Source organism: Polyodon spathula, chromosome 17 (genome assembly GCF_017654505.1).
Source record: "Polyodon spathula isolate WHYD16114869_AA chromosome 17, ASM1765450v1, whole genome shotgun sequence".
Taxonomy (NCBI): Eukaryota; Metazoa; Chordata; class Actinopteri; order Acipenseriformes; family Polyodontidae; genus Polyodon; species Polyodon spathula.
Genome location: NC_054550.1, coordinates 34,649,708 through 34,672,241, shown reverse-complemented (window position 1 = coordinate 34,672,241; position 22,534 = coordinate 34,649,708). Strand labels below are relative to the sequence as shown.

Below are 22,534 nucleotides of genomic sequence, written 5' to 3'. Positions count from 1 at the left end.
CCTTTTAATAACACTGGCGAAGCAATAGCAAATCAAAATCTATTTTCACCCTCGAAAGTTTCAGGTGTGCGATTCTTTAAGATGTATCTTTGTATACTCTATAGAATGCAATAGACTTAGTAAAGGGGATGAACAAGTACCTGCACGCATGTGTTGCAACAAGACTGATTCAAATGCACAGAAATCTGTAATACATTTGACAGTGTCAGTTTTACAAAATCAGGCCATCGACTGCACATTGTATATTTTGCATGGCAAGCTTCAGCAGCTATGTACATGTGGGCTTTTTCTACAGCCTGGCACACATAAAGAGCCCTCTGCGTTCTGTGCAACACGGAATCTGTCAGCCTCCAGGACTCTCTCTCCAGCAGCTCACAAAGTAATTAGTGCAACTACATTTGTGTTTAAGGCAGGAACTGTCCGATTTGTCAGTTCATTAGCAGCTTGGAGAGCCACTTGAGTCACAGAAAAGCAGATTAATGGAAGTGCAGTAACCTTTCCTGATAACAAGCAAAAGACTATTCTTAATAGGAAACGTTTCCAGAACCCTGTGGCTTCACTGTGAACTCCATTTATTAGCATTTGGTCCATTAGTTTTGCAGCCGTCCAGACTGGCTGACTTAACACACACGAAGAACCACAACTCCATGCAAAGAGATGATACTGAACACAGGTGCACCATAAAAACAACATGCGAGTGCTCCAGTGCACTGCTTGCAATGTCCAAGTGTGCGGAACATCCACTAGGTGTACTTCCTCAGGCACCTCTAACAGTATTTCTGACAGTTCAGCAATGTGCTGGGTCCTTACATCTGTTAACCCTGTAGTTTCCCCTAACGACGAAACTCTCAATGCTGTTAAGAATGTCATTAAGACAAGACTTCGATTGTCATTGAATTTATTAAGATTACTTTTGTATTTGTACATTTCCTGTGCAGCCCACACCAGATTGCTCCTCATCCTCTACACAATAGATTTGCCAGTTACACACCATAGACCCTTTTCAAAAGAGAATATTCTACAAAATACAAAAAAAACACTTCAATCTAAAGCATTTTCTGGTCTACGAGACTTGAACAGCTTCCTACTAAAGAAAAAAAACAAACAAAAAACAGAATTGTTGAGGGTATCATCTTTTGAACAGTTCAGCTATATAAAACAGTATGATAAATTATTATTAAAAACAGTTATTAATATCAGTTTATACTGATTATAAAGCACTTGGAATATTTCTAAAATACATGATACATGTTATTGTGTTGTATTGTTGTTATTCTGGGCAGAGCTTTCATGCAAACATATATATATATGAGTCTGCTAATATTTATTGTACTGTACCATATAAGGGTGTGCTATGTATACGGACAGCCTGGGGTTCACAAGAAAACACACACAAAGAACTTCTAATAGATACATAAATGTGATGCATGTGCTTCTGTCTTCAGGTCTCAGTTTAAAATCAATGCTGTTTGCTTGATACATGGTCTGTGCGTGATGGAATTGAAGCAAACCTGTATGTGTAGTGTGTGCAGTACCGTCTCTAATTTCTGCAGTGTGTCTGTGCTTAGCACTCCGCTCCTCGGGGGCTGGCTTATCGTGGAGCTCCCCGAAGGTGCTTGTGTCCATCGATGATCTCCTGCACTGCTGTCTGATCGTCCATGGTGGACAGATCCCCCAGCTGGCTCCCCTTCCCCTCCACGATCTTCCGCAGCACACGTCGCATGATCTTCCCAGAGCGGGTCTTGGGCAAGCGTTTAACCACCTCAAAACAAGAGACGTCATTAATGACAGTCAGGGGTCTGTCAAAGCAGTCAGTGTCTGCGTTTAAAGTTATGGGTCACGTCTTTCTTGGTCTCTGTCACAGATTACATTGGATTTAAAACGTCCAACCTTCAACCTTGAATTGTGTTTGTATCGCGGTGTCAGGACTCCCTTGTAAACGAGGCTTTGGTCTCAAAGGGTACAACTGCACCAAGCTGAAATGGAACATCCTTTTGCTGTTTATATCCTGGGCATGGCGTATCTTTGTAGATTATCAGTGCCTCTTGGGACATGCATAACCAGTGTACCAATCCATCCTTTTAAAATGACTTCAACTAAATAAGACCAGTTTAGGTCAATTACATCCACTAACAGAGATGAACAGGATCCCAAATCCTATACAAGCTACTTAGACCCACTCCACTTATCCAAAATAAATCAGATAATTGTGTACTTAACTAAATAATCTGCTTCTGTCTAAATGTGTCTTCAGAAGCTTGTATAAAATCCTGTGCTTTCCAGACTGCGGCTCAGTCTTGCAGAGTGTAGAGATGGAGGACACTAGAGAAGAGATTAGCTGGGAGTGTTTTCGGCTATTGCGTCGGGTTTAGTAATGTACTACCCTTACTAAACAGAACAATATAAAACATTAGAGGGAATGACCTTTTAAGACCTCTGCGTGTTTCTGCTGTCTTTGTAGCTAATATAATAAAAAGCCATGGTGCTCCCCACAGAGAGCAGAGCCTTCGTAACAGTATGGTTTAATAAGTGAAGCACAACCCCTTTATCTCGTGCATTACCACGAGCTGCTTTAACGGTTTGTACTTTTCATGATTGAGTGACTAGGAGTCAACCAGTATGAACTCCATGCATTGCGCAAAACCTTCCACACCCAAACCACAGTAAAGAGATTCAGTCATGCAGTGACCAAGAACAGTGTCCAGCAGACCGGGGGTCGATTACAACTACAAATTACAGCAGGAAGGTTTGCTGAAATTACAAGTGCAATGCTACTGTGTTCAGTTACAACTGCTCCAGTAATTACAACTACACTAACAAACAACAGAGACAACCCCACGCAGTAACGCGCTTGTTTATTCTAAATACCCAGCGATAATCGCAGGTACCAATTCAGAAACATACCATTTTTTTCAAACAAATGCAGTCGAATACCCAAGAATAATGATCGAATGACAACTGAATACACAACTGAACTGTAATTGATAAATGATAGCGTATAATTACAATTCCACAGGTATGCCACAGTTCTACTGCAATTACAATGACACAATTGCAATGAATTAGAAATTTCAGTTACCATTAGAACTGAGCCCAGGTCGCACCCAAGCAGTATCACTGCAGTGCTGTATTCATCCACAATGGATTCAAGGGTCTGGGTCCCACTGCTAGTACATCAATCAACCCTGACCGTCAGGACACTGATACAGCCTGAATTGGTACAGAATGAGGAAGAGCTGCTGCCAGTCCTACCTGTATATAATCGGGAGCAGCATACTTTGCAATCTTCAGGGAGACGGTGTCCCTCAGCTGCTTCTCTATGAGCTCCTCAGGGTCATCCACTCCATCCTTCAGCACTATGAATGCATAGGCACCTGAGGAGCAGAAGGAAACCTGGAGTTTGAACAGCAGTTGGTGCAGATGTACAGACAATGTTAAATAAAGTACTTCTAGTGTACATGCAACAGGCAGCGTTGTGTGGATTCTGTCCCGTCCCGGGATAGAGACGAGGTTAAAAGCTCTAAAATCATGAATGCAGACGAGCCCGGCTCTTGTGCACAGCGGTGAAGACGCTTGCAGTGTGCGGGGGTCGCCAGGTCACATACAGCCTCTGCTGTTACACACGGAGGAACTAGGCTCCAAAATCTGTGGTCTTGTGGTTTTTAAATACATGCAGCAATCCATAAAGGCTTCATTAAAAACGGCACAGTTACAGGAACCTGACAGTTAGCGCAGACGAGAGTCCCTGAAATCAACAGACACCGTTACAAACTTGAATTGCTCCTCAAGGGCAGCACAGGTCTCCCAAGAGAGCCTGCAGTCAGGAGGCACACTGGTCTGAACATGCAAGTGTCAGATTCGCTTTCTGTCTTCTATAAGCAATCTGGTACTGCTGAGCAACATTAATGAGATGTGCTCTCCAGTCTATCTTACCTTCCCCCTTTATCTCATGAGGATAACCGACCACAGCGGACTCGGCCACGACGTGGTGCTGATTCTGAAACAAAGAAAGAGACGGGCGATCTATGCAACTGGGATTGTAAAAAGCAGCTGGACAGGTGTGACAATAACTGGGCTTCTGCAAAGGTCCCTGCCAAGGCAGGTATGGTATGGAAGGGGTAGTCCAGTGTTTTGTTTATACAGCAGGCACTTCTCAGTGGCATCTTTATCTACAAGCCTGCTCTGTTTGTAAATGATGCTTTCATGGTATGCGACTCCTGTAAGCTCACCACCACTTCTTCAATCTCCGCAGTGCCCAGGCGGTGGCCGCTCACATTGAGCACGTCGTCGAGACGGCCAATGATCTGATAGTATCCTTCTTTCGACCGGTACGCACCATCTCCCGTGAAAAAGTGACCTGGCGAAAACGTTCAACGAGGGAGACAGTGGGCTCTATTCGCAAAGGAGTTATTTAAAGAATTATATATCTTTTTTCAAACTCTGTTCTTATGAGTAAAATGTTTAATCAAATTCAGAACATCTCAGGGATGAAAAAAAAAAAAAAAAAAAGACTCCCGTTGCACATCGGTTTGATCCATTCCTGGTTTTACTCTATGTTTAATAAGGCACAGCTGAGCTTGTTATCTATACGCTGGGGCTAATCAAGCTCACAGTAAAAGATGGAATGGGTGAAACTGCTATTCAATAGGAGGCATATTTCCATCCCTGGATCATCTCATTATTAGTAATTACTATTACTGGTTACCAACAGAAACTACAGGTGCAATGCTGTGTCTACATACATACCTGGGTAAGGCTGGAAGTAGGTCTCTATGTACCGCTTGTGGTCATTGTAAATGGTTCTGGCCATCCCAGGCCAGGGCTGTGCGATGCAGAGCGCGCCGGACACATCGCTGGCAGACAGTCTGTTACCCTGAACGGCACAGGGTTTGTCAGTGAGCGTGCATTTAAACTCTAGCATGCGCTATGGAGGAATACCACGACAATGAAAAGGCAAAAAACATTAACCCAAAGGGGCTAGCTACAATACTTACAAGACCTTCCATTTGAATCAGGTGTCAGGGAGTATACCAGCATGCAAAGGCTACGTTTCAGGTGAGTCCTACACATGTTGCACAATGAATCTACTGGGTGATGGACCCGAGTCAAACAAGTGGAAATGAAGTCTGGAAAACTAAACGATCTCTAGGGGAGAATGTTGTAATGCTAATGAGAGATGAGAAGAAGTCCTTATACAAGTTTACCATAGTATATGCACAGTCAAGTGTAATAAAGTATAGTAAAAGCATGATTTTGCATAGGTAAGCACTGCAAAACAATAGTGAGATTTTAAAAAACATGGCAAACCAGGGTAAACTGGTAAATGCACAGTACAACCACGGGAAAAATGAAAAAATCCCATTTCTATAAGGGGAATGTGTTTGAATTGATTATTACCCCTTTAATATCTACAGATAAAGGCTTCACAAAGAGGTCAGACAGGCTGCCGGTAGATTTCCCACAATGCAGTCAGTCTTAGCCATGAAGCACCAGATAATAAGAAGGTACCTTCTCGTCCATCAGAGCAGGCTGAATGCCGAAGAAGGGCCTCATCACCATGGCTGGGATGATCTCAGCATCAGGATCAGAAGGTCTGGGAGCAATACAAATCCCTCCCGTCTCTGCAAACATGAAAAACATTCATTTCTAAGGCAGATGTCAATTAACTAATTACAGTTATGCGAAGTAATAACATAATTGCATGCTGTAAATTAATGATCTGATCCCCAAAGCCTGCATGAACTTAAGACATGATCCGGGACAGAGAGAAAGCGTTTCCCCAGAGCCAACAATCTAGTTAGGGTTTTGGGGGGGGAGGGCAGAGAGAGGGCGCTGGAGCATTCTACATCTCCCACTGTCCCAGTATGGGATCTTTCCAAACAAGCAATGTTTAATCATTGACATTGTTGATGATGCCTTTTACATCTTACTGCCAAAGCCTGTTAAACAGTTTAATGAATAAACACTAAAGCTATTACTCAGCACGACAGAGTGTGCCTATTTAGGTCGTATTATACAACCAGATACTAGCTAGCTTAGTCTAACCCTAATGTTTAATTATGAATGTCAAAGCGCTATAAAGGCAATTACTGCTTCAGCACTTAAAATGCGTGTCCCGATTTTCTCTAGTATGAATTTTTCAGCAGACATGTTTATGGTGTAAATGTTCATTTAAAAAGATGAAACTCTAAACATTACTTTGCAGCTCGACAGTCCCATGCAAGGAGTCCTCGTCATTGTTTCGTTGAATGCCCAAGTCTTTATTTTAAATGTACACTTTCCTCTCCGTTGTACTGTGCTTGTAGCGAGAGTGAGAACGATGGCGGTCTGTTTATAAACTCACCTGCCGAGCAGGGAGCGTCATGACGTAGGAGCGTGTATATTATAGGAACACATTATACGTACATGAAGATTACAAGGGTATGTTGTTTTTAATAAAGCATTCTGTTTCCTTGCCAACAGACTATACAAGAATATCTTTCTACAGTACTGTAACCGTGTAATCTGGATTAGAAGCATTAATAAAGGAATCCACAAGCTGCACAGAGCTCACAGCTATGCCCCTTACTCCGGCCCCAAAACAGAAACATCTGCTCTCTTTGCTGGCGCAGGAAGTTTCTAAACTGCAAGACAGCTGCAACAGACCGAGCTGAGATTCTATCCCTCAACCCTAGTGCAGCTGCTTATACGATCAGTGCACTGGCCGTCCACATCATCACATTGCACACTTCAGACCACCGCCAGTTCCATTCCCAGAGGAGTTATGAAAAGCAGCAAAAGAAAACTTTCTTCAGCACGAGCAACGCCTAGGAAAGCACACTGTGTACCAGCAACAGAGGCTATTCACATTTGAATGCATTTTTCACACAATCCTTCAGGACATTCAATCAAGGGCTCATGTATTTAACAACCTGGGCTAAGAGTGCTGTACAGTAGGTTGATGTGTAGCAGCAGTTCTTGATGAACTCAGACTGAAAAAGCAGCACATCTATGAATGCTTGTGTGACTTGTCATTTCTGAACACCTTGTTAGATTGATCTGGAAATGTATAAATCAGCTTCATAACTGTGAGGGAATGAAACAGCCAAGGCTGAAGATACACCCCCCCAAAAACCCACACGCTAGCTATTAATAGAGCTGTGAGCAATATCACTGACATGGCTTGGCATGTTAGTTTAAGACTGGTCTAGTTCTTTACCGGTTTGCCACCAAGTGTCCACTAGAGGGCATTTCCCCTCCCCAACCACTCTGGAGTACCACTCCCATGCTTCTGAGTTTATTGGCTCTCCCACTGAAAATGAGAAAGGTTAAAGGTTACCAGCAATTCCCCTTCAAAAACACTGACCCAATGGTGTCTGAACAGATCTTCTTTCGTATCTGGACAGTATATCCCCATCAATCAGTGTGTGTGTAACTGCGCCATGTTAACTTTCCTATCTACAGGTCTGGCCAAAAGTTTTCCATCACTCTATAGACTTAACTAATTTTGCTTCATAAAGTCAAATGAAACCTGCTGAATAATGTTACGTTAAATATATGCTTTGTAATTTTTCTTCTACTTAACAAAAAACTTTTTGGCAGGGCAACTTCTCCACAGAGTTCACACAAACTGGTTTAAAATTTCTAAACATGAAATTTAAAAATTTGTGACCGAAGGGGATATAATAGTTCTAACAGATTTTTATTTATTTATTTTACATCTACCGCAAACAGACCAGCATTAAAAAAAACAAAACACAAAAAATGTATCACACCTGCTGTTTTTCTTCCCATTTAGAAAAATGCAAATTCAAAAGAACATGTGGATTCATTATTATCTTGATTGATGCGTTAATTAAATGAAAATAAAAAAGGCTTCAGCTTTGCACTGAACTTCCGTTTTCACCCGCTGTGTCTGGTTTCAGTCCAAAAATAACGAGGGCAGCGTTAGACTTGTTTCCACAGGTATGTACTGCATAAACATGTACACACATTTACCTGGAAATGTAAGGTTTGATTGGAACACTCGATCAGAGATAAACCACCTTGTTCTGGGAGGGTTGCTGTCTTTACAGTTAACCAAAGACATAAACTGGTTAATCTGTGACACAGAAAATACATTTTGCAAATAAGAAATCTTTGAGTTTGTGAAACTGTTCTCATAGCAACAAAACAACGGTCCAAATACAGTTTGTGAAAGTGAAAAAACAGTTTAGCTATATTGAGAAAAATAATCTTCCAAAATAGGCTTTTCAATGCAGAGGTTAGCTGCCGCTGGGTGGTACTCGGTTGTAAAGGTGAGGGAAGGACAGCTTTTCTTGCTTTGAAAGCAACACTGCAATGGATGGGATTTATTGACTATCTACCGATAAATACGTCTTCCGGGCAATTCTGAGTATGAGTAACCCCCCCTAATCTGGCCAGAGCGGTGTGAAGCGTCGAGATCCTGAGATCATTTCTGGGAGCCTGCACATTCCTACCTACCTGACCCAAGGGTTTTCAGAGATGACCGGTCGTATTTCTTAACCCACTGATCTCCGTATTTCAGAAGAAGTCTGATTGCTGTGGGTGCTCCATAAAACTGATTAATTCTTAGCCTCTCAACAGTCTCCCAGTAGCGCCCTGTGGGGAAGAAAATACCATTACACCCAACATGAGGCAAGAACAGACAATACACTGCACATGTTGTATGGGTAACTGTATACAGCATCTAAAATAGAGTGAACCTGAACCTAACTCTGTATTTTCCTATTATTCCTGATACTTTGAGATCAGAAAATGCTGAATTATTACAGGATTATTAAATCATCTTAAAATCAGAGCTGTTGTGTTCCTCATTTGACATTAGGCTGGTTGAAACATTGGATTATTTTAAGTCCACATTGAAAACATAACGTTTTGAATGTGCTTTTCTATAATTGGTTGTAGCTGGACTGTATAGTACATGTGAGCTTTGTACAGCGTCTGGGATGCCATGGGGTGAAGGGCGCTATACAAAAATGAATTTGTATTGTATTGAATGCCAACTTCATCCTGTCCAGTTCTTTTGAATATCATCGTCCAGGGTCTTCCCAGCCCATACAAGCACCGATAACACTAAATCAAAGCTTCCCAAGCATTTCCAACAATAGCAGCACCACGGCCCTGCAGCCTGCAATGCATGGACGTCCCTATGCACGGGGTGCTTTGATGGGTTACCAGCAGTACGATTACCGTTGGTATGTTCAAATAGGTTATGGTACCAATCTAGCATTGCATTTACAGAACCACTGCATTGCCACTGAAAATGGTTTGGAAAAGGAGAATCCAGACATCTTTAAGGTATAGAACTGGCAAATTTGGACTGAAATAAGAGATTTTAGTAGGGGCACAGTTTTGGTTCGTGCATCGTAGTGTGCAATATTTCTTTTTAGCGAGGTTTTGGTGCGATGCTCTTACCTGGGTCGGGGTAGAGCGGAGTGCTCTCAAACAGAACTGTAGTGCCCCCGTTGCACAGCGGTCCGTACACAGCATAGCTGTGCCCAGTGATCCAGCCAATATCCGCGACACAGCCAAACACATCCCCGTCGTGGTAGTTAAACACATACTGCAGGGAGAGAGGGGGCATGCTAACCACTTCCACGCAGCAAATACTCAAAAATAGCTTTGGACACAAAGCAAATATACATTTTTCATTGAAAAACAGATTTGTCATTATTTGTTCCATTACAAGCTATTTCATAAATGTATGTGAATGAAATAACCTGTGGTCATTGTAGATGGTGCCTTTTAAGTGATTATTATTACCTTTCAGCGTTTTCCTCCATATACCCTTTCCAGCATTTACTCTCTCGCTGCAATTCCACCCACTTTCACGACACGACAGATCAAAATCGCTGACTTTAACAGATTACAATTCTAACCCCTTCCAGGAGCTGGGCACTGCTCGAATCTTCATCACTTACAGACAGCGCTGCTATTGCATCGCACAAGACCTTTGATAGTGCAAGCCAGATGTTTGGTGAAAACAGGGCTGCTGTGGATTTAACAAGGACGCAGAATCAAAGAGTCTCATCCTGGCTTAACTAGAGCTCTGTGTTCAGCTTTAGACAGAGTGTCTGACAACAGAGAGATAGACATGAGCCCTGCTTTCAGACAACATGCATAGAAACAACAGACACTAGCCCATTACTGTGCAGATTACATTAATAGCAGAAACGTAAGCACAGGCGCGTTTAATTGGCAAGTAGTACAATTTGTTAATGCGTTTGTTCCTAAAAGGGAAAGAGTAAAGATTACAATAAAACAATATACCCAAGTGCAGATTATTGTATTGAACCCTCCTGGAGACTGAGTTCAAAGCCGGTATGCATCCATTTCACTTCTTAAAAAAGTATTCTATCACTACCCCTCCTTGGATTCTTAACCAACTCGATACCTAAGAATCAAAAGGCGCACATGAAGATGTCTGAGCCGAGTGTTGACACAGCTGAGAGGACTGTTGCTGTCGTCTTCGTCAGCATTTTTAGCATCTTAAATTAGATTGCATCAAGAGGACTGCTGACTGAATCAGATAGCTGTGCGTGACTGTCAGTGACTTCGCTTGCCTATCATGCGAGTTCCTGCTCGACCGCACCGCACTGCCTACAGGAAACAGTACCGGAGCAGCGTTCCTGCTCGACCGCACCGCACTGCCTATAGGAAACAGTACCGGAGCAGCGTTCCTGCTCGACCGCACCGCACTATAGGAAACAGTACCGGAGCAGCGTTCCTGCTCGACCGCACCACTGTTTATATGAAATGCTGAAAACCTGTCCCTCACTGCAGATTCATCTCCACACTAATACTGCACTGACACTTGTTTACAAATACTGCTGAAACTACAACCAACCAATGTTCCCACGGCTGATTTCACCCCCCCCGCCCACCCCACCACCCCCCCCCCCCCCCCCCCCGACAAACTAATAATTCACTCCGAGAAATGCAATAGATAAATATTATGAAGTGTGGTTGGTTTTGAACTGATTTCCCTCCATTATAGCAGAGACATGCAGCACTGAGATAATCCACTGAAGGAATGTGTTTATGAGCAGGTCTTGTTATTTCCATGGCATTGGGTACCAGCCAGAAACAGAAGCCTTGGCACCTGTCTTGCGCTTTATTTAAATGCTGCTTGTATGCTTTCTGCATGAATGTTTTCAAATAAGAAGTGACTGCAAAATACTAAAGCACTGTATTGCAAAAGCAACAAGTGACCCTAATTCCACAGTTCTCCGATCATTGCTACAGAAAGCAAGAGAGAGGGGTTTTTATTTGCATGTGGGATTGAACAAGAATGTAGACCTGAAGGCTAAACAAAATACAGAAACCTTCAACTCCCACTGCGTAGCGGTTTGATCCATTCCTGGGTTTAATAAGAACGGAGCTGGTTACCTATACACTGCGGATAATCAAGCTCATAGCAAAACCTGGAATGGGTGAAACTGCTCTGCAACAGGTTCATTTCCATCCCTGTGTAAAACACAGAAGATGGCATCCTTCTTGAAGGAGTAGATATTCAAATGTGAAAGTTAACACTCACCCTGTGTGTCAGAGAGGTATAGAGCAGGTAGCCTGCGTGGGTGTGCACAAGGCCTTTGGGCTTCCCTGTGCTGCCTGACGTGTACAGCAAAAACAACATGTCCTCACTCTCCATGGCAACAGGGTCACAGGTCACATCTTCCTTCATCATTTCCTGTGGAATGAACGTCATGCTCTGTGAATACTTGTTTTATTAATGACAAGTGAAACCTGTGCTTAATCAAGATCTGTTAAACTTATTTAAACACTTCCACTGAAACATAAACATGAAAAAACAGGAGAACGGAAGGTGTGCAACGTGTCCTTCAAATAAATCCACGTGTCCCTACAGCAGATCTCCTCCCAGCCCTTTCACGCAATCCCCTGAGCAGAGACAAGAAGCAGGTGTGATTGCACGAATACTATAACAGTTCAGAGGGGGTGGACTCTGACTGCGGCCTCTTTTCTCAATGCACCGATGGGCCGAGACATCTTGACGTACCTCCTCCAGTGGGATGTCTTTGTCAGTCATTTGGACCTGGTTGTCCGTTCTCATGGCAACAAGAACCCGTGTGACGGACGGGCAGTCCTTTACAGCCTGGTCTACAGTCTTCTTCAGCTCTATGGTCCTCCCTCCCCTCAGTGCCTGGTTCGATGTGATCACCAGTTTCGACTGGGCTTAAACAACGACAGCATGGGTGGGTTTGTCAATACCAGCACTTCCATGGAACTTACTTGCCAGCTGATTAAACTAGCTAATGGTGTGACATGTTGTGGTCAATTTGCAAAAGTAAAAGGCTAATAACCGTTATATATTTCAAATCCCAACAAAACGTACCCACCCCCATTAACACAGTGCACTGTATTAAAGACAAGCCTGTCTCCCTTTAGGCAAACTACAGGCTCCCCCTGATCTAGTTACATATAGCACAAGCATGCTCCTCTTCATCCACTGCATGTTTTAAAAATGCTGCTACCCTCCTCTATTTATGAAGCTTCAAGCTTGGGAAATACAGCACAACAAAGAGACCACGTGTGTAATTTGACTAACCGGTTTCTTTTAAATTCTAATAAGGAAAAAACACTAAGTGGCCTACGATGGGATTACTGTAGGACTGATTCTAAAGATTCAGGGATGGCAATAAGACTCCTTCTGCAGAGCAGTCTCACCCATCCCAGGTTTTAGTACGAGCTTGATTAGCCACAGAGTGTAGGTAACAACCTCAGGTGTGTCTTATTAAACTCACAGTAAATAAAACCAGCAACCGCTATGCAATGGGAGTCTAAATACTTTTGGGATTCCCGAGAGACTGTTACTTTAGCCACACCACCAAAAGGGTCCTGGACGATAACTGAATTGAATAATTGGAAGTGAAGCAGCACAGTATGGTTCACAGCCCCCTACCATCTCGTATCCTGTCAGCCAGCGCCTCGGAGCTGAAACCCGCAAACACCACGGAGTGGACCGCGCCAATCCGGGCGCATGCCAGCATGGCAGCCACTGTCAGGGGGCATGGAGGCATGTAGATGGTGACACGATCGCCCTTCCTCACTCCCTGGCGCTTCAGGACGTTCCCCAGACGGCATGTCAGCTCCAGAAGCTGTCTGCGGAACCGACAAATACAAAAGCAAAAAGGGACGCCTTCTCCTTCTCTTACTGCTCAACAGGCAAACAGCCTGGGAGCTTATTGCAAGAGAAGGGTGTAAAACAATGCATACTGCAACTTCCACTTTAAAGATGCAACTATTTAAAAGCCTTTCTTATCCATCGTTAGCACAACACAGGAATGGAAACAAGCCTCCTTTTGCATAGCGGTTTCACCCATTCCGGGTTTTAGTACAAGCTTGAGTAGCAACAGGGTATAGGCAACAAGCGCTGGTGTGTCTTATTAAGATCATAGTGAAACCAGGAATGGATCAAAACTGATTTCCATCCCTGTGACATTCACACTTTTCTAAAGTTTTCCAAACTATTTCATTCTTATAGTGCCACCACACTCTAAACACACTTCCTGTACAGTCAGCATTAGCCCGGTTAGTGGAGGTCCCAATACCTACAGCACAGGAAGTATGACCGGATCTGCAGTGTGGTGGCTTCATGAACTGACTTCACTTGAGTCCAAGAGACTAAACAGGGTTACAAAGTGTAAACTGTGCTTCTTTTCTACTCACCTGTAAGTGACTCTCGCTTCTGTGCCTGGCTCATCTTTCTCCCAGATAAGAGCCACTCGCTCAGGGCAAGTGTGGATGTGTCTATCCAGACAGTTCACTGACAGAGTGAGAGAGCGTCAGTCCATAGGAGAAACCATATAAAACAGCGTTCTACTTTCTAATGAACGGAGTATTAGGGATCAGCTTTTATAGTTGGCCTTGGATACTTTGGTGCCACGGTACTGAAATGCACAGCACTCACTGGTACAAACATTATGAATTCAACCCCATGGCTCTAAAAAACCGCTTATGGCAAAGAAAAGACAACTTGAACAGAAAGGCAAAGCTTCCTTTTCTGCAACCAACACTCCAAAGAGAAGTGAACATGATTGTTTGTTCTATGTTGACTGCAGGGACACTGTGCTGCAGGCAGGGTGAGTCTGTTATTAAACTATAGCAATGCAGTCGGACTGTGCTGGTAGACGGTGTAACCTAAACTGAACAACTTTCACGTCTAAAAAACATATAAAATGTATTTTAAAAAATCGATTCTTTAGAATATGTAGCCAGGCAGTTCACACTTTATTTTTGCACTAATTTTTTTATTTTCATTTATTAAAAAAAAAAAAAAAAGAAAGTGAGGCATTTTACCTGATGCGTTCAGCTGCCCTCCTTCAAACCAACGGATTTTTCCTTCGCTCAGTTTACAGTCCTGCACTGTGTGGAAGGGGGTGATCCAAGAGAGTCTCTGCCTCGCCAAGGCACCCCAAAACCGGTCTCCCTCGTTGACGGAGTAGTTATACAATCCGGCGTGGTCCCCGACTCCAAGGAAGGCTGCAGCCTCTGGCATGCATGCTGCTATATTGTAATTTCTGCTAGAAGTGGGCTTCCACTTTGCAAAACTTCTCCATAAAGCTGTCGTGAGTTTTCTATGAAAACAATGCTTTACAAAAGTGTTCCTGCACGCAAGAAAAGACATCGCCATTGATGACTTTCGCGCATCAATCTATTGCGAAGATCACCACGCGTCAATCCAGGCTTCAGCAAGTTTCAAAGTAATTTACAATAATTATAATAATAATAATAAACCTCGTAACATTAATGAAACACGAATGTTCTAGTCTATCGGAGGACTGATGCTAAAAACAGTGCAACTGAGATGAAATGTCCACTTTGTTTATTGCATTTTTGACTATGCGCTTTCTGGAACTAAGAACTGATCAGCATTCCCCTAATAACACCTCAGCCAAAAAAGCTTCTCTTAAAGGGAAGTACGAGGGAAGACGCCGACGAGCGAGCTGGCCGACAGAAATCCACTCTGAACAAATTAAGGTAATTGCATTTAAAACAGTATTTCATTAAGGAAGTGCAAGAAGTGCATAGGTATATATATATAATATATATATATATATATATATATATATATATATATATGATATCATATCGGATATATTAGATATAATATCTAAGAGAGAGAGAGAGAGAGAGAGAGAGAGAGAGAGAGAGAGAGAGAGAGATTCCAAAGTTATGGCAGGCTGTTAATTCCCAGCTACAATATTTACAGAGCGGATTAGTCCTTATCAGACAGCGACGCAGAACCTTTCTACTAGATTAAAACAAACGGTCAGCCTTGAAAAGGGACAGGAACTGGGCAGTCATAATTGAATAAGACAAATATAAGACAATATGGAAAGCAGCTGTCTAAATAAACGCTGCAATGTTTATTTAATTTATTTTTTTTATCGTACAAGAAAAAAAATGGAACAGAAAACACAGATCTTTTTATTATTTATGTTTTAACTACATTACAGTACATTTTAATGTGAAACACTCCAGCAGTAATGTTTTATTTGCTTTGTTCTTTATTTATTTACAATATTTACATTCTAACACTGCTAGGTAACTACTGTTCATGACAATGAAGCGAGGAGATAGGGAGAGTGGAGGGAAGGACCCCTGAGAAGCACTCCTAACGATATTTATAAGTGCTCTTTAGAGGAGAGGCTGACAGTGATGAAAACGACTAATTCATTCGTTGTCAAGCGCTACGACTGTAGCCAAGACGATAATGTTTTCTATTCTCCCTGTAGTTCAAAACTGTGTGCTGTTGGTTCTGTAACATTTTATTTCTGAACTTAAACGCTTGTGCACAAACATCTATCCAGTATTCCAGCTGTGCGTTTGTAGAGCTCCTGCTAAAGTAGGGGTTAGCATCGCTGGGTGAGCGAACTTCCTGCCGCTGCAGTGAAGAAGCTGGGTGTAGCTCAATCTGTTTGTATAGCTGCAAAGCTCCCAGGGAATACATATCTTATCAATACAAATACTCCAAATCGATATCCTTGAATATTAGAATGTGCAGATATCTACGTATCTGCTACTTATGAGAAGTCATCTCTTTATAATTCTTGTCATCACTACATTAAGAATAAGAACGTGAAAAAGTAAAAGATTGCTGTCTTTCAGTTTCCAGATTGTTTGGTTAATAAACAACAGTTGTTTAAATCAAGTTGTTTTCCAAATTCAGATGTTTTATCTAAATTTCGCAATGTGTATAACAATGTTAACGTGAACTACTGTGGAGTATTTTGCATTTAAAGGAGGCACCTGAATTACTTTTTTTTTGTCTCAATGGCCTGAGTTTGAAATTAACCAATCAAATAAGTGCAAAATAAAGCGGTCAATACCCCACTGCAAGGATGTGCAAGAAACTGAATACTGTGGCTAAAGTTGCCTCCCCTTTAAAAAAAATGACCAATTGGCACCACCTAGAGGCATGTTAAAATATCACATTTTCTCTTAAAGGGAAGATCAAATCTGTGTTTTCCTCACACCTCTACTCCACAATATTGAGTTACTGAAACATACCAGCTGGACTGAATCAACAGTGAAGTAAACTGGAGAGGGAAATAAATGAAGTGACTATAAAAATCAAAAATGATATCATATTGAAGTCAAAGCAAGCACATAGAGTTTTTATGAGTCTGATAACAAAGTTAGATTTCAAATACTGCCAGGTTCTAAAAGATAAGCCTTTAAGAACTAAAAGTATTTTTTTTATAAAAAGGTAACATTTATTCCTCTTCTAGTGGATTTAACTGATCTCTGCTTTTCTCCTCTGCTTCCTCTGTCTCCATTTTGCGCCCTGGTGCATCACTTGAAACAGTCCCCAGCACTTTAGCGCTGTGCTCCTGTGCTTTTGCCCTGAGTGCAGCGATGCTGTTCTCCCGCAGTTCCTCTTTGGAAATGGGTGACTTGGTGTCTGTCCTCCTCTCCTCCACCTCCCGCTCCTCCTGTTTCGGATTGGTTGGCCGTGGAGCCTCTTCGGCTTTCCCTGCGGGAGGGGTCTCCACCGTCTCCATCGACTTTTTGTGCATTCCTAAAAAGAATTGTGGGTATTCGGATTTAGAAAAGCGTCTGGTCATTGGAAAGCCATCTTGAACTGTAAACAGTAAGCAAAGAAAGAGTCCAGATTAAGCTACAGCATTCACCTTTGCCTTAAAGTTTTTATGGTTTTTTTTGTAATCTTATTTAATTTTATTAGATTTTTGTATTGATCTTTATGAAGAGAGTTGATTTAATGCTTTGATGCTGTTTCACTCTTTGTGATGTCACTTCCCTCACTCAGAGAAGCAAAGGATGACTATTATCAAGGTTTAGATACTTTCACAGCTACATCATGAGCTCTACTTTGTATATCCCTGATTAAATGATCTTCAATGCTGTTGCCCTGCAAAGGCAATGCAATACTACAGGGCGGCTACAATGGGATCACTTAGTGATAACATGGACCTGTTGACATACCATGCTTTCCCAATGATGCACCCGAATCAATGCACACTGGTAGCACCTTGCAACACTGTGCTATCGTGTGACTGTTCTGCTGTATAAAGAAGACCGCTGTGCAGTGGTGTGTTGCCATGTCTGGCAGTGCTGTGATCTGGTATTGCCTAGCTATGGGTCCTTCAGAGTAATACACTGGTATTAATATCCCAAGAGTGCTTTACAAGCTGTTTCATGAGGTTATTTAGAAGACCCATAATGGAATCAGCATGCTGTGATGGGACTACAGTTGTAAGTGTAGGTTCAGTATAAGTAACAGTGTTTTTATTTGTTGTGTTCCTTTACACTTGGTTCCAAGCAGAATCGTTATCAAATGGAAGTTCAGGTGAGAGCACTGTATCAGGCACACAGCAGTCAGGTGAGAGCTCTGCATCAGGCACACAGCAGTCAGGTGAGAGCACTGTATCAGGCACACAGCAGTCAGGTGAGAGCACTGTATCAGCCACTCAGCAGTCAGGTGAGAGCACTGTATCAGCCACTCAGCAGTCAGGTGAGAGCACTGTATCAGCCACTCAGCAGTCAGGTGAGAGCACTGTATCAGCCACTCAGCAGTCAGGTGAGAGCTCTGCATCAGGCACACAGCAGTCAGGTGAGAGCACTGTATCAGCCACTCAGCAGTCAGGTGAGAGCTCTGCATCAGCCACTCAGCAGTCAGGTGAGAGCACTGTATCAGCCACTCAGCAGTCAGGTGAGAGCACTGTATCAGCCACTCAGCAGTCAGGTGAGAGCACTGTATCAGGCACACAGCAGTCAGGTGAGAGCTCTGCATCAGCCACTCAGCAGTCAGGTGAGAGCTCTGTATCAGGCACACAGCAGTCAGGTGAGAGCACTGTATCAGCCACTCAGCAGTCAGGTGAGAGCACTGTATCAGCCACTCAGCAGTCAGGTGAGAGCACTGTATCAGCCACTCAGCAGTCAGGTGAGAGCACTGTATCAGCCACTCAGCAGTCAGGTGAGAGCACTGTATCAGGCACACAGCAGTCAGGTGAGAGCACTGTATCAGGCACACAGCAGTCAGGTGAGAGCACTGTATCAGGCACACAGCAGTCAGGTGAGAGCACTGTATCAGCCACTCAGCAGTCAGGTGAGAGCACTGATAAGCACAGATAAGGTTTTTGTGACTGCTGTGTCTTTATTAGCACATGCGAACAGTGCACCTGTCCTGCATCGACTGTCCTGGGACTTGAGGATGCATGCATTTTATTTTATAACAACAGGAATAGATAGGACTCCCACTGCGTAGCGGATTGATCCATTCCTGGTTTTGCTGTAAATTTAAACAGACACACCTGAGCTTGCTACCTACAGACTATGGCTAATCAAGCTTGTTTAAAAACTGCTATGCAATAGGAGCCTTGTTTCCATGACTGAATAACAATATATTCCAAGCATAGTGGTCTTTGAAGCTGCACCGATATAACTACATGTGTGTCGGACGGTACTTTTTTCATCAGTAATAGTCGGCATGTAGGTTAGTGTCAGCCTGCCTTTCAGTAAAGGTGCAGAGGAGGAGTTCTGCTATTGTAACTAAAATCTCTTTAGACTCGATATAATCAGGAGCTGCAGGACATGCCCACGATAACATTCTAATGCTTTTCACTAATTAAGCCATATGCTAAATAATTAAGGAATAAATGACTGATTTCATTGATTAATTTGTAAATTAAATTCCTGGTTTACAAATTCTTAAAAAAACCCCAAAACATCAATGATTCACTTTACAACTAATGACCGAATCAGTGCATTCATTGCTTAATGAGCCGAAATACATGTGCTTATATGTAATGTAATGGGAAAAACAATACATCTGTAATCAGATACGGGGTCGAATTAAGTGGAAATGTGCGTGATGTTGACTCGCTACTCTGCTCAGCAGTAAACGATCTGGGGTCAGAAGCACTGGAATCGATTCCTGGAGTGATCCAGTGAGATCATCGTGTTTATCAGCTGACCAACTCACTGCAAATAGCAGGCATAACTTTAATTGTAGCAAGCCAGGTATGGTAATGATTTAATGCCTTGAGGATTCATTATTTTCTTCTGTTTTTTTTTTTTTTTTTTAACTCTCATTTTATCGCAGAAGGGCGACATTTAGTTTGTTATTAATATGAGGAGAAAAAAAGTTTTGTTTGCAAAAACTGTATTCAACACCGCCCCCTCCTGGAGAAAAGCAGTAATATACCGTATGCATGGATCGTGCGCAAACTATAGCAGTGATTATACTGTTACACAGTATCCTAATGTAACCTAATGTGTTCGGCCTGTGACTATCATTAGACTACCACTGAGGAATCACAGAGCAGTGAGAGTGAAGAGAGAGTCCTTACCAAGCAGCCAGGGTGCGCAGGAGTCCATGACGCCGTCCTTGGCAGACTTGAGGATGGATTCGGGCAGCGGGATTGAGTGTCGCACCATGGCTCCATACAGCCCGTACTCAGCCATCACGCTGCTGCGCCCCCAGCACTTCTCCCGCTTCCTCCACTTGGCACGCCGGTTCTGGAACCAGACCTGAACGGGAGCCAGAAGCACGGGATAATGACGACGAGCCAGCTGAAGCACCGCCAGCAGGATCGTCTCACAGCAATGGCGCAAATTAGGAACGCTGTGTTTGAAAATCCGATTGCAATGCCATTTTATACATGGTTCTTTAAAATAAATAATTTTGAAATCGTATTGTTTTGCTCCTTATGAAAATGATGTACAACGTTGTCCCTTTACTTTCAAACAATTTTTGAACATCTGAGTCTCAGTCAGATTCTCAGACAATTTTGCCGAACAGTGACACCTTCTGGTTAAAAGTATAACAGCAGTTTCTGCGTGCCCATCTGCCTCCCCGACCGTGTCACTGCGATTAAGATTGGTTTGTATCCCCGCTTATTTTAATGTACATCAGACTTTTGCACAAAAAACATAAGTGGGAAAATATTAGATTTGCAGCACAGACCTAACAGAAAATATTTAAACCGAAAATAAAACAGACCCGATTGTGTGTTTATTTATTTATTCGTTCTTATTATTGTTGCTATTATTTGCTACGTTGTAATTTTCATTTTCTGATATTGTATAATTTGTTCTGTTTTAATTGTAATTGAATTGAAACGTGTTGCTTAGAAAAAAAACGCAGTTTCCTACCAGAGATCATTATGTAAGCGAGACATAAAATGAATTGATTGCCGGTGTCAGGTCAAGATATTTAACCCGAATCAATCAATCAATCAATCAATCAATCTCTCTCTCTCTCTGTGTGAGACAGACAGACAGACACACACACACACACACACACACACACACACACGGGGGACGACGACAATAAATTAAAGATGATCAAAGCCGTTTTTTGAAACCCCCCCCCTTTTTTTTTGTAGTAATTCTGATGACAACCTTTATCTCATACGAGAGATGGGCTTTTTGATGAAAAATTGCTTCTCTCGACATTCAAAGAAAAACGGAGAGGGAAGCGAGAGGAGAAACGACCCCCAGGGGCAGCGAAGGCTGATTGAAAAATAAGTTAATTTCAAGCTCAATCGATGGTCGACAGGCGCTCAAATATCACGGGAAATTAAACTAGCGGGTCCCGGGAGAACACCGCCATTGACCCGTGCTAATTAATTCAATGTAGTTATCATATGATTTTAACTCCTAATCTCTCGTCGGGCTCCCCCGGGGACCGCCGCCAGCTCATCTGATTTAACTAATTACACTCGATGACAAAATTGGGTGTTAATTTTGTTTAGGGGCGGAATTTCTTTCGATATTTCTTTCTTTATTACCCAGAAGGCGCTGCATTGGAAATGAAATTAAAAGGCTTCCCTGGCAGATGGATGGCCCGGGTCACACTGCAATCTTCTCCCGCTTTGATTGCATGATTAGGTCGTTAGCGCTTTTCTGGAAAAAAAAAAGAAATTGCTTCACATCCAGCTGCGCAGGAGGAGAGGGACGAGGCGGGATCGAGGGAAGCGATAGCGGGTCATTTATCTTTAAGAGCCTCAGCTAGCTGGTATACAGGGCAGCCTTTGACACCTGCGTTGAGCATCAAGTGAGAGACGTCACGGTTGCCATGCCCCCTTTCTGTTCCCAAAGATGTAGCATACATTAACGGGAATGTACCTGGCCCTGTTTGATATGCGTTCAGTTAGATTACTGGACACCGCTGGCCAGAATGCATGCAACGAAACTGTTTATAACTGGCATACTAAGAATGAACCCAGAGACTAATACACAACAATGAGAGTCTACATTGAAACTGTTAAATAATCACCTGGATCCGGTCTTCAGGTAGTTCTGTTTTCATTGCTAACATCTCCCTGGCATACACGTCGGGGTAGTGAGCTTCGTTGAAGGCTTTTTCTAACTCCTCCAGTTGATAAGAGGTGAAAATGGTTCTGCAGAAATAAGAAATGCAATTATTTGCTACACTGCGGTCCTAGGATAAATCGAAGCCATTTTACACGTGAAAAAAAAAAGTATAATTCAACAGTATTAAGTAGAGAATAATCAGTTTTCTTATATATTGCATAGCACACAGTGCCACTGGTGGTCATAACATGTAACTGCAAGGCTTTGGATTTGCAATTTTAACACAGGTCATACATAATGTCATTATTTTTTGCTTGTAAACCTATTGCTAGAAAATTCAAATTTGTTTTTATGCATTTATCATTTACAACCTACAACCCATGCCGACACGTAAATACAGCATTCTGCACTGAACAGGGGCTAACAGGGCTGCTTTTGTCTTTTTCGTCACTCAAAATATATTTCCTGGGCTGAGTTAATATGTAACCTATAAGGAAGCAGCTGATTTCTCAATGTACTTGGTGGAATGAGAAGGGTGGACAGATGAATGTCTTTGCATAAGCCTCTGGAGGACAGAATCTCGCCAGTGTCATTTATTTCCACGATCACTCTCCTTCCTGCTAGCAATGCGCGCACAGATCTGCGGGGAGTTCTGGTCTCCAGCAGGAGCGCAATTCCGATTTGAAGAAATTTTACAGACAGTCACTGGAGCACATCAGCAGCTTCAAGT

The 22,534-nt window shown here is 42.6% G+C and overlaps 2 protein-coding genes across 2 annotated transcripts in view; both read right to left on the bottom strand.

The window, feature by feature from the left end:
• Positions 1-131: 131 nt before the first annotated feature.
• LOC121329986 (acetyl-coenzyme A synthetase 2-like, mitochondrial) lies at positions 132-14,654 on the bottom strand. The gene is made up of 14 exons (XM_041276167.1): positions 14,320-14,654; positions 13,690-13,786; positions 12,923-13,122; positions 12,020-12,195; positions 11,540-11,692; positions 9,418-9,565; positions 8,464-8,601; positions 7,199-7,291; positions 5,509-5,621; positions 4,747-4,873; positions 4,230-4,357; positions 3,934-3,997; positions 3,253-3,374; positions 132-1,762 (listed from the first exon to the last, which is right to left on the bottom strand). Exons 1-14 carry the CDS (start codon positions 14,651-14,653, stop codon positions 1,592-1,594), a joined length of 2,064 nt encoding a protein of 687 aa, XP_041132101.1. The 5' UTR covers position 14,654; the 3' UTR covers positions 132-1,591.
• Positions 14,655-15,529: 875 nt separating this feature from the next.
• LOC121329987 (visual system homeobox 2-like) overlaps positions 15,530-22,534 on the bottom strand; it is an 11,257-nt gene continuing 4,252 nt past the window's right edge. Inside the window, exons 3-5 of the mRNA XM_041276168.1 lie at positions 21,767-21,890; positions 19,836-20,016; positions 15,530-17,044 (exon numbers count right to left, since the gene is read on the bottom strand). Of these exons, the coding sequence (XP_041132102.1) occupies positions 16,740-17,044; positions 19,836-20,016; positions 21,767-21,890 (610 nt within the window). The 3' untranslated portion in view covers positions 15,530-16,739. The remainder of the gene's footprint in view (positions 17,045-19,835; positions 20,017-21,766; positions 21,891-22,534) is intronic.